This window comes from Papio anubis, chromosome 13 (genome assembly GCF_008728515.1).
Source record: "Papio anubis isolate 15944 chromosome 13, Panubis1.0, whole genome shotgun sequence".
Taxonomy (NCBI): domain Eukaryota; kingdom Metazoa; phylum Chordata; class Mammalia; order Primates; family Cercopithecidae; genus Papio; species Papio anubis.
The window spans coordinates 46,489,767-46,503,297 of NC_044988.1; the positions used below are offsets into that span (position 1 = coordinate 46,489,767).

A 13,531-nucleotide genomic window follows, 5' to 3' on the forward strand; every position below is an offset into this window, starting at 1 on the left:
ACTAACAAAAGTATAGTATTTTGGTTTTTCAGGTGGTAGGGAGAAGATCAGATTGTAGTACCTTTACTTGGGCTCAGAATGCTGTTAACCTTTGCCATACTTTAGTTGGAAAATATTATGCCAGAGTTAATAATTGGTTTGCTTTTGTGTGGTTTTTATGATTTTTACTTTATTATTGTTTCTATTACATTTTTTTCTCATTTTCAGCATGGAAGAATATCAATCTTATACTTTCGCTAGGTATCTTACTGTACAGGATCAAAATAAGTTTCAATATATTAGGTCAAGGTGCCACAAAGAGAGTACTTTTATATTATGCTTATCATCTTATTTTCATACTTAACTAGTTTCAAGTTTATATGTGTAAACTTAATTTGAAAAGTTGACTTGATTTATTCTACAGCATTATTTTAAATGAAAACTGCCTTGTAATTTGTTGCTTGATTTAATTATGTTCAGTAATTTATATTTTTAATTGAGTTGTATGTGTAGATATGGCCACACAAATATATGGGAAATGATTTTTGAATAGTTTAATGTTTAATCAATTTTCAGGAGAGAACAACAACAGTATAGTATAATGTTATGATATGATTTTTAGCCTTAATAAGTGAAAGACATTTTTATTTAAAAGAAAAATTTGAAGTCTTTATCTTTTGTAAGTCTTAACTATAAACTTTTTTTCTAAAGGCCTTTGTGTATTATATTCACAAAATTTGAACTTATCATTCAACTCCACTATCCTGCATGAAAAATAAACCATTTCTGCTATGAAAAAAGGCTGCCAATAGATATTCTGATATTTCAAGCTTACTTTAAGTTCCAAGCAGAATGAAACAGCCCAAGATATTAAAATCTAGAAATTTAGCATATCTAATGGAAACCGCAACTCAACTTTAACTACTCTATAGTGGCACTTCTCTTGCCGCTATAATAAAACTTAAGAATGTTTAGTGATTTTTTTTCGTACTATTATTCAAAATTACATTACCCTTACTGAAATCTGAATGGCTTTTAGTGGATTAATTAAACTGTAGCTGGTTTGCCATCTGGGTGCAGCTTGTTTAGCTGCCTTTCCACAGAAAAATTTCTCATGGAGTAAAGAGTATTTTTTGTTAGAATACAGCTGCTAGGCTTTACTTTCTAAAAAAACAAATAGTTTATGCTTTCATACATGCGATTTGTGATGAAAATTAATTTGTAAAATATAAAACCTATGATTGCCTTTTAAAATAATACTACACAAGCTTTTTTATATTCTTTATGAATTTGTAAAAAATATATTTTATGTCTTGATAACTTGTAATATTAAATAGAATCCTAGGTTTAGGCTAAATATGAAAAAATGGGTAAGAGGGAATTAACTAAATCTGATTTTTATGGCTCAAGTGGTTTCATTAAATTAGAGTGCTCTGTGTTGTTCATTAATGAACTTGTGCCATATGCTTTAACTGTTCTGGTCAATAGCTGATAAAGAAAGGCTTGTGGATTTGCTTTTTTTTTTCATATACAGCTGGATAAAAATATCCATGTGATGGGCTTTTGTCAAAGGAGTTACTTTGAATTCAGTAACTACTACTGAGGCAATATGGCTCGCAATTTGCAACCCAAAGGTAGTCATACATTATTGGAATACAGCCTACTGCGCTTCACATTACACAGATGTGAAGGCCTGATTATAGCTGCTTCATAATTAACAGTGATCCGATTTGTTTTGTGGCATAAATGGTGCATGTGTAGAACATTAGCCATGGCACTCTCATTCAAATTCAACTCAAGGGCTCAGCGGCAGGCGGGTCACGAGCTTCAGGGAGTAGAAGCACAAGCTCCTCCATATGTTCTTGCTGCATCTTACTATGGCTATGAGTGCAAGATAAGTTCCCTAAAGAACCTAATCGTGTTCTGTAATTACAGTGCGTCTTTCTGCTGGCTAGAAATGAGGGAGAAGCTAAAACACTCCCTCATCAGATAATTTGTAAATTACTTTACATGGTGGATGCCTAACTCAGTTGGTTTTCAACTGCTGAAATTATAAATAATTGTAACAGATGTGGCAATATGGCTGGCCTCCAATAAATGAGGCCCTTGATAATTTGGCCAACCCTTTGACAGGCCAATTTAATAAAATGTGAACAAAATCTTCTTGCTAATAATTTATCATCCTTTTTCCCAGTAGAATAAATTTAATTACCCTAGCAGTTAACAAGGTCACACCCAGATGCCAAACTCGGCTACAGTTTTGATAATGCAATCAGGAATTGAGAGGTGATGACAGCGTTGTTGTTTTTTTCATTACCTGGCTTCACATAAACACAGGTGGCGTAGCTTTCTTGTCAGTTTTTAATAATTACAGGCTATTATGGAATGCATAGTTAGCAGATTGAAAACCACACTTTAGTGAATTTGTTTGAGTATGATTGAGGTTTTAATGTATAGAGATGATAATGTATAACAAGCATAGTCCCTTGCTTATACCATTAATGCACAAATTTTGGTTGTTTTACTGGTGACATAAGTGTTAAGTGTTTATAAAACTTAGAGTATGTATTATAATAAGTAATGGATTATACCCCAAAGTCACATATTTAGAGATACACAATAAAAAAATTTAATTCCATGAATTTTAGAAATTCATTTTAGGATACCACTAACAGAAACATTTTAAATATCCAGATTTGCAAATTCTGGCAGAATGTGAGGCTTATAACATATTTTGGAAAAATCTAAATGTGTTTTATTTTGCTATTTAAGATAAAAAGAAATCTATAGGAAAATCAGTCTTTTTATTCTAGCTTTTAGGTATAGCCAGGATTAGTTTACTCTTAGGATTGAAATCTACAGGTAATTTGTATATTGTGGAGTTAACATTCTAAACACTCTCCTGTGACATGTAAATATTACTAATTTTTGTCAGTACAATGATATTTACATGTCATAGAATACATACTTAGCTTGTGGTTGCTCAATTTTGTACCAAAGATGCTACTGTCATTTACTGGATGTATGTATAAACCAATAATTGTCATCTACTGGATATAAGTATACTTGATTTGTAACCCACTCAGTGTTAAGTTTTATGTAGTATGTGGAAGAAGTTAAAGTTTTGGAATTCATTTTTTTCCATTTAATTTTGCTCCTCGACAAATAAACTTATATGATACAGTCAAACTGTATCATATAAGTATTTAGATACTAAAGGAAAGCTAAATTTGACTGACTATTGTTTATTACTGAATTTTGCTATAATGTGATAGTGTTATAAGCGGAGATGGTGATAGTTTATTTTTTACTCAAATGTAGTCAATAATTTAATTTTATTTTGTGAATTACAAATGCTATCTGATGATACTTGGGTTAAAAGTGAGTAGATGGAAGAAATGCAAATATTTATATTTTTAAAAAGAGTGCTAGATGAATTTGTTGATATTAGACATTTTATTACTCAATATAGTGGTCTTTCTAAAAATGAAGTGTAAGTTTAAAGTAGTACACTTAGTTTTATTTGTGAATTTTTATTACAACACTATTTTGATTTACAATTATGCTAAATTGATATTCTTTTTCTTTTTTTACAAGAAAATATGACTATTATTAAAGTCATTTATTTTCAGGATATAGATGATTCAGCTAACAATGTTTACTTTATTAATTGGTAATAAATTAATAGAAATGCAGACATATTTCTGCATTTCTGAAATCAATTTTAAAAATAAAGTTAATCTCTGAATACAGAGATTCAGGCATTTCATGAGAAGAAAAGTGTGTGTGCATATGTATGTGTGTGTGTGTGTGCATGTGTGTATGTATACACAGACACTTATATACTCTGTTGTATTCCAGGAGGATTTGAATTAGTTTTCAGAGAACAGTCATTCAAGTAGTCAGTTTTTCTGATATATACGTATATGTTAGATATTTTATATACACACGTAACAGATTTTATTACAGACACACACACACTTGACCTACACTTGATTTTCAGTGAGATATTGTTTTAAGAAAAAATATTTCTTTTGCTGAGGTATCGTGTGCTTTTTAAAATGTTTTTGTTTTGCTATAGGCTTTGTTACGTGTTGACAGGTTTGGAATTCATAAATTTCTTAAAACAAGCGAGATGATGTACGTAAAATGCTTAGCCAGAGGTAGGAACTAAATACTTTTTTGCTAAATGCTAGTTATTATCACCATTGCAGTGTAGTAGGAAAAAATATATTTAATTATAATTTGCCAAAAAATTTACCTTATAATTTTTCTAATTATTATAGCTGTGAAACAATTTTCTATGTATTAGCCAATATTCAGTCAACCCCCATTGTAATAATAATGCTTTACAATATTTCTTGGATTGTATGCAACATGACTATATATTTAAGTTGTATAATTTAAAAAATAGTAATTTGTATAACACCTAAAGGCCCTTCCCCCATGCCTTCTCTTCTATTTAATATATATCTTCTACAGAACTTTTCAGTTAAAATTAGCTCTGTGAATCGTTGTGAAAAATAAAGTTATGTACTAACAATGGCAATTTAAAAAGATTATTTCCACCTGGGAGCCTTTAGCCATGTAGTCAGTCCACTAATCATTTTTCAGCAGATTAATCATGGTATAGCACTATACCATTGTATTCCAAGACCGTAAACTAAAAGGGAGCAAAATATTTTCAATATTAGAGAAAAAATTTATTTATAAAATGTGAATAATTGTTAGGAAGGAAAGTTAACTTTTCAAAGATTCTGGGATTTTAAGGGTAGTAGAATGAACTTCCACAGAGAGGGGATTGAGTAACTTGATTTTGCTATGCATGTAAAGCAGCTCTTAAAAAGGTTAAAGATATGTAAGGACATATGGAAATCTGTGAGGATATACATGTATACTCATATATTTTATTATAATACATATAATAGTTATATATGTATATGTTTGAGATTATTAAGTTTTTAAAACGCAAGTTAAAAAGTACAGTATGGCTAGGGACAAAAGAGTAGCTTTACAAGTGGAGTAATCTGACAAAACTCTACTTCAGCCAGGTGATCAAACTGAATATCAACAGTCATAAATCATGTTGATAGCATATACCCTTGATATGATGTGATGAAAATGGCACTTTACCTCTATGATCTTCCTTCTCAAAACTCATAACCCCAGTCTAATCATGAGAAAAACATCAGACAAATCCCAAAGGAAGGGGCATCCTACAGAAAACTGTCAAGGTCATGAAAGACAAGAAAAGTCTGAGAAAGCAGCCAAAAGGAGCTCTAGGAGATATAGCAACTAAATGTAATGTGTCCTAGATGGGATCCTGAAACAGAAAAAGGACATTAGGAAAAAACCAAGGAAATGTGAATAGACTATGTCCTTCAGTTACTAATAATGTATGAATATTTGTTCAGTAATTGTAACAAATACACCATACTAATTTAATATGTTAATAATAGGGGAAACTGTGTGGGTGGGGGTAGGAGGTCAGGGAGAACTCTGCAAAATATCTGCTCAGTTTTTCTGTACATAAAAAAACTGTTGTAAAAAATAAAGTCTATTAATTTTTAAAAAGTATGTTAAATGACAAAAATATAGTAGTTAACTTTTTTTTTTTTTTTTTTTTGAGATGGAGTCTCACTCTGTTACCCAGGCTGGAGTGCAGTGGCGTGATCTCGGCTCACTGCAAGCTCCGCCTCCCGGGTTCACACCATTCTCCTGCCTCAGCCTCCCTAGTAACTGGGACTACAGGCGCCCACCACAGTGAGACGGGTTTTCACCGTGTTAGCCAGGATGGTCTCGATCTCCTGACCTCGTGATCCGCTCGTCTCAGCCTCCCAGAGTGTTGGGATTACAGGCGTGAGCCACCGTGCCCAGCTGTTTCCTTTTTTTTTTTTTTTAAAGTCTGGGAGATATATTACAAACTTACTAGTAGGAACTTTGAGGGATGAGATTGTGAAGAGACTTTTATTTATATTTCCCCTACCTATACTGAAATTTTTGCATTGAACTTTCAGTCATTTTATTTGCAAAAAAATAAATATTTCTATTTTGAAAAGCATTTAGGCCGGGTGCAGTGGCTCATGCCTGTAATCCCAGCACTTTGGGAGGCCAAGGCGGGCGGATCACCTGAGGTCAGGAGTTCGAGACCAGCCTGACCAACATGGTGAAACCCCTTCTCTGCATGGTGGCAGATGCCTGTAATCCCAGCTACTCAGGAGGCTGAGGCAGGAGAATTGCTTGAATTCAGGAGGCAGAGGTTGCAGTGAGCCAAGATTGCACCATTGCACTCCAGCCTGGGCAACATGAGTGAAACTCCATCTCACAAAAAAAAAAAAAAAAAAAAAAAAAAGCATTTAGTTACATGTCCATTGTAAAATCTTTAAGGAAATTCAGGTAAGTACAAAGAAAATAATTCACGTTACAGTCCCTCTACTTAGAAATCACACTGTAACATTTCAGGGTTGTTTTTTCACCTTATGCGTGTTTGGTGAAATCTATCTCTATATAGTATAATATACCCTTTTGTACCTTACTTTTCTCAATTTATCATAGATATCTTTCCATATTAGCTTTCAGCATAATTAGAAGTAAATTAAAGGTTTGGTACATTTTTATGGGCTTTGATACGTCTTTCAAAATTTCTCTGGAAAATTGACAGCAGATTATACTTCCACTACCACGTTCTCAAAGTAACCCATAAACTGGGTCCAACCAGCATTTGAAAATATGCACAATCTCCTTAGAAATCCTAATTCTTTGCTTTTCTTGAAAAATCAGTATATCTAGCAACAGTGGGGCACATTCTTCCCTGAAAACAATTAGCTGGAGTTGAGCAGCAACTGCCCTAAATTCCCTCCTTACTACTCAGCAGTGAGGCTGAGTGTTGACACTTCATTTTGCTCATATTTAATACTTAAAAAAAAATTGTTTTATTAGGAGAAATGTAAAACACTTCTTGTAAACATGTCTCTAACAAAAGTGATAAAAGGCAAGAGAGAGAAAACCACACTTAAAGAAAACGGGAACATGAATAAGTTACTTTGTGGAGGGAAAGGACATATTTACATGGTTAATATGTATGCAAAATGCCTCTGTTGCATAAATGTTAAAGCTTTTATTTTAAAACACACCAGACACATATTTATTTATCTGCATTATCTTCCTGGCTTCTATTCACTACTTTAATAGTATTTTAATTTTGAAGTTCTCTGATTGTTTATTGAGGAATTTTGAAGGAATGCTGCCTAAATATCCTTTGTTATCAAAAATATTAATATCATTACTATAATATCAGTAGAAATATTATTAGAAATGAATCCATTATTATTATAGTGACAGTATCCACTGTTGGAACATTGTTAATGTCTTCTTGAATATTTGAGTTATTCATCGTAGCTTCTTGACTGAATATTAATATTTTAATATTCCTAGCTATAGCATTATAATCCACTGATGACTTAGGAAGTTCATTTATTGAAGAACACAGGTTTGTTTATTGGATATACCAATAAACTCAAATTATGTTTTTCTTGTTTTATTCTAAGGTTTTGTTTGACCTTAAACAAATTATTAAAATTTATTTTGTATATGATAGGGTGTTAATATATCATTTATAATTTTATTAAAGGAAACCTAGACAAGAGCAGGTAGTCTTTGAAAGTGTTTAGCTTGGCAGCCCAATCAAAATATTTCTAAACATCAGAAGTTTGATTGTAAAACAGGAGAAAAAATAAAAAATAAAAGTTGTACAGTGATTAAAATGGGGATAAAAGAATAAGGCAAAATCATTTAGACTTACTGGAGGAGAAATGCTTAAAGTAGTTTAATTTGATGTTCAAAGCAAGATAACGAAGTAAGTAATATATTGTAAATATGGTAACAGTACAATGTAAATAATACTTTGAGGAAGAGAGTCATATGGTAGAATAAAGGTTGGAAACAAATGAGGTGATTTAAATATGAGAAAAGTGTAATAGTATAAATCAAATATGGCCCCTGTCATAAAAATTGCAGGTTAGAATTAGGAAAATTTTGCCTATCCTCTCAAAAAAGAAAAAGGCAGGCACAATTGGAAAAGGATGATGTTTTCCATTGTTGGTTCAAAACAGTTAACCGTATATATTTTTCTCATAGTACTTAGGAATATCATTTAGGAAGGATGGGGCCCTTCATCAGTTCAAGTTCCAATATTTTCAGGGTTACTAGATCCTTATTACTAATGTTAGAATCATAAGATTTGACATTTGTTTTGCCTGTAAGTCAACAAAAACTGTTTTCATGTGATTCTGTGTTTCTGTTTTTGTAAATGTAGTCGTTAATTTGAAATAGCATATTTGCATGGATTTTAATGGCCTCAAATACATTCAGTGGAGATGGTAGTCAAATTTTGCAGAATTCTGGTTTTTATGAACAGGTTTCCTACAAGATTAGTTTTCCTGTGACGTCTGTTGTTAAAATATGGAGCTTACCATTAGCAGTTTATCTGAAACATGAGTAAATTTCAAAGGAGAATGATGTAAACTATGTTGACTTAAAACTGTCAGGGTTTTTTGAGGAGCTGTTATTAAATTAGGAGACAGTAAAAGCTAATTGTACTTATAATGCTGTTGATTTCCTTTTCCCAGGTTTATATTCTGTGGTATTGTATGATTCTTGATGACCTGATGGTGGATTGAATATTTTGTGAGGGAATACATATGTGTATAATCAGAAATTTGAAATGACTCATTTATAGATGAGTGGTGTGTGTCATGTAGCCATGTTTTAAATTTTTTCTCTTGAAATCTATATGACAGCATTATTTATGAAAATGCTTGTATATAGACTCTTGGTTATTTTACTGAAAAATTGTATTCTACAGAATGAGAAAGTTCAACTCATGCTAGTTTATTATTAAAATGAAATTTCCTTCTCTGAGTATTTATAATTTCTATAATATAGTGTTACATATAACTATTTGCTATATTTATAAATAATGTAAGACACAAACATATGTATATATTTACAAGTATACTTTTAAAAATAGGTACCTTATCGCCCATCCTTATCAAGCTTAGAAGCATTAATGGTTTCACAGAAGTCTGAAATTGAATATTTACAGGAGAAACTAAAGATAGCAAATGAAAAACTGTCAGAAAACATATCTCCCAGCAAGGTTTTCTCAGAAAAGAGCATCATGACAAGTGCTGAAGGAAAACATAAGGTAGGGACGTTTTGTCATTTTGTGAACTTGCCAGGATGAGGCTGGAAAGGCAGGAGATGAAGTTAAAAAACAAATGGCAGCATTTAGTTCTCGCTTATATTTCAGGAAGCTTTTAAAAAATATCATGTACCAAACTATTGATAAAATAACTTTTAGGAATAAGGAGTTTTCCCTTTTTAAAGACGGAATTATATTCCCAAATTAGTTACTTAAACATATTAATAGTACTATATCAATTTTGTCAGTAAATTAACATTCTTATATTAAAACTTTGGTATTTCTCGTCTCTCTATGGTAAGTATTCCTCATCTCTCTATTAATCTATCTGATTAAAAATTTATTTTTAAATGGTATTTACTCACTTTTCTAATTTGAATTAAAATAAAAATATATCTAATATGTCTTTCAATCAGATTTGATGTTTAAAATACTGTCTGTGTGGAAAATAAAATAGTAAATGAATTTTAACACTAACTTCTGCACTTGTTATATACTTTTATAGATTTAAAGGGATAGCAGTAAGAGAAAAATAAGCAAATTTTACATAGCATGTTTCTCATTTATTAATGTCTCAATTTTTTTTAGTATTTATTAAATATTTGTGTTATGCTGTAAAAGATTCTACAGAATGTTGACTAATATAAAAATTCTAAAATATCATGTAGTATATATGTTATTTCTAGATAAATTGAAATAACATTTTCCTCAAAGTAAGAGTTTTAGCATATTTTTCACACACTTGTTACTTCAGCAATAGAGGAATAATATTTTTTATGATAGGAAGCCATGTTGTTAAGATATTATTGTTTTTGTTTCTTTACATTTTTTCTTATGAGTGGGACAAACTATCTTAATAAAGGAAGTATTTAAAATTTGAACCATGTTTCTGTGGTACTGTTATTCATGCTCTCTAAAATTATTAGTAATTTTCAGAAAATGAGATTTATTAAAACAACTGCATTATACATTTCTTGCCATTTTGAAGTAGTTTCACAAGCACTGAGCTTTATTTAAATGAAATAAAACATTCATAACATTGAAATACAGCATTACCGGGCCTAATTTGGTTGGTTGTTCGACTGCTGAAATTTAAAAATGTACTACTTTGACTTTTGTCTGCTTTTAATAAAAGTCAAGAAAAAGAGAGGGGTATTTTGACCAAAATTTTCTTTCTTTTTGTAAGGCCATGCAGTAAGGATGAACACTGTGTTGCCCAGCTTAATAGTTGCGTTCACATATTCTTTCTCCAGATTGGTATATGAAGCTGTACATAATATAAACATATTCTTGTCTCTAGTTAGCCACATTATAGTTAATGACCATATGGTCATTATGGTATAAAATCTACTGTCTGTTGTATTTATATTCCTCAAGCATATTGTTCCTTCAACTTCACAGTGTGTTAAACTATTTCAAAGGGAAAAAAATCCTTTCCCTCTTGTTTCTGGTTGTCCTATCAAGTGTAACCTTGGACCCTTATAGAGCAATTAGACCAGCCTCTATCCCCTCCTTTGTAATGAGGTTTCTTGCATTTCTGAGTCTATAACCCTTTAGTCTTCCCTAATGGGACATCATTATTCTGAAAGAAACAATGTAAATGTAAATGAATATTCTCATTAACGAGTCACAGAGAAACCTTTAGCGGTAGCACTGTGGTAATTCCGCTTGTTATTTCTCTGGTATTCCGTGCAGGATTTTTTTTTTTTTTTATAATTCATTATTAGTATTCAAAATTACTTGTTCTTTAATTTTGCATGTCTTTCATAATCCAGTGTTCCAACTAGTTCAACCATGTCCTTGTTTTATTCTCGAGGAACCACCTGTGAAACGTTCAAGGTCTTTGTCCCCAAAGAGCTCTTTCACAGACTCAGAAGAGCTACGGAAGCTAAGAAAAGCTGAAAGAAAGATTGAAAACTTGGAGAAGGCACTACAACTAAAGGTGAACATTAAATCATTTCTTTAGTAGTAACCTTGCAAAGATAAAAATATACCAAAGTAAACATACAGTTCACAGATTACTAGTTGTCATTTTTCTTTCTCCTGAATTTAATTACCTATATAAGTGTATAATCAGTTCATCTTGTTATGAAGATTTCTGAGAATTATAAAACAATATAAAATATTTGCTACTTGAAAAGTAAATATTTATTTACCGCTTTCAAGTTATTTGGTAATAGTTTGTCTTAAAATTGGGAATAAATTTCTTACACTTTATCAAAGGCAAAAAATAGAATTGTAGCAAGCGAAAAGATAATTTCTTATTCGTTATATATGATAAATATATGAAAATACAAGTCAGTTTAAAAGCATATTAACCTAGCTCAGATCACTTACAATTATCCTTTATAGAAAAATTACATTTAGTCAACATGAAATAGATATATATTTTTTCATTTCAGCTGAATTTGTCTCAGAACAAATAACATTTGAATGAGTGCTCTACCTATGTTTAAGAAACATATATGTTATCGACCTGTCTTTGAGAGCTTATATTAATACTTCCTAATTTATACTTCGTGAAATCTCTTTTTCAATATGCAAGTTGTTCATACATACTGAACCCATTTTGTGTGACTACATTGAGGATTTTTTTTCTCTTTCATTCTTCACTCACAATTACCTGAAGCTGTGCCCTATTTGAAGTTTAATCATATAATTCTCAAATAGTTTCATGACATTCTGTAAATCCAGTGGTTTACACACGATTAGAATGCAGTACACGTAAAGCTCAGATTCTTTGTCATATGATATAGATTACTCTTAAGGAGAAAAATGTTCGGTTTAGATTATGTGTGTTCTAAAACAAAATAGGGTTTATGGGTATACTTAACAATAAGCTATAAATAATAATTTTAGTTTGCCTTTCCATTAAAGTTTTAATTTATGTTTATTCATTGAGAGTTAAACTGTTCTAAAATATGAAAATTATAATGTTTCTACCAAAAATAAAATGTCCAAATGACCTCAGCTAGCATTTAACCTACTTGAAATTTATAAGGAACTTAGATAAACACATAAGTTATTCTCTTATTCATTTGTTTCCTCAATAGCAATTACTGAGCATTGCAATTAGCTAAGCATCATGCTAGTCATTTATCTAACAGGAGACTGTTAGATGAATTACTATCCTTCAAGACCCTTTCTCTAGTTAAGAAGATAAGTAAGTAGTTAGACTCTTGTGTTACTTGTAAATGTGTGGTTAAGCACAGGATATTATGGGCATTTTTGAGGAGGCAGTCTATCACCTTCCTTCTTTTGCATAATTTTTTTTTCTGCTTTTTACTTGAAACAGAGTCTTACTCTGTTGCCTAGGCTAGAGTGCAGTGGCATGATCTCGGCTCACTGCAGCCTCTGCCTCCCAGGTTCAAGCGATTCTTCTGCCTCAGCCCCCCTAGTACCTGGGATTACAGGCATGTGCCACCACTCCCGGCTAATTTTTGTGTTTTTAGCAGAGATGGAGTTTCACCATGTTGGCCAGGCTGGTCTCAAACTCCTGACCTCCTGCTTCAGCCTCCCAAAGTGCTGGGATTACAGATGTGAGCTACTGCTCCTGGCTCTTTTGCATAATTCTTGAAACTTGTTTCGTGGGTTCTTCAGAACCAATAGGATACACATGCACACACGCACACAGAACAATTATTTATATGAGATTTCCTATAAGGAATTGGCTTACATGATTATGGAGGCTCAGAAGTATAAGATCTGCAGTTGCTCAGGGAATGCTACGCAGCCATAAGAAAGAATGAAATCGTGTCCTTTGCAGCAACATGAGTGCAGCTGGAGGCCAGTGTCCTCTGTGAACTAATGTAGAAACAGAAAACTAAATATCACATGTTCTCAGTTATAAGTAGAGGCTAAATCCTGAGTACACATGGACATAAAGATGGGAAAACTAGACACTAAGGAACTGAAAAAGGAGGGGAGCAAGGGCTATAAACCTTCTTATTGGGTACTGTGTTCACCATCTGGGTGATGGGATCAACAGAAGCCCAAACCTCAGCATCCTGCAATATACCCTTGTAGCAAACCTGCACATGTACTCCCTGAATCTAAAATTTAAAAAAAAAAAAAAAAGAGATTTTCAGTCGGCAAGCTAGAGAGCCAGGAGAGCTGATGGTATAGTTCCAGTTTGAGCCCAAAGACTGTAGAACCAGGAAGGCTGATGGTGTAAGTTCACGTTCAAGTCAGAAGGCAAGAGAAGACTGATGTCCCAGCTCGAAGGCAGGCAGAGAGAAAGGAATCTTTCTTACTCAGCTTTTATTCTATTCAGACTTTCAACAGATTAAATGACATCCATCCATATTGGGGTGGGCAATCTACTTTATTCAGTCTACTGATTAAAATATT

The 13,531-nt window shown here is 32.1% G+C and overlaps 1 protein-coding gene across 2 annotated transcripts in view; it reads left to right on the plus strand.

Annotated features, from left to right (window-relative positions):
* Nucleotides 1-13,531, plus strand: part of CNTLN (centlein) — a 361,398-nt gene that overhangs the window by 174,674 nt on the left and 173,193 nt on the right. For both annotated transcript variants that reach the window (XM_031654268.1, XM_031654269.1), the window contains exons 9-10: nt 9,008-9,184; nt 10,998-11,123. In XM_031654268.1, the coding sequence (XP_031510128.1) occupies nt 9,008-9,184; nt 10,998-11,123 (303 nt within the window). The remainder of the gene's footprint in view (nt 1-9,007; nt 9,185-10,997; nt 11,124-13,531) is intronic.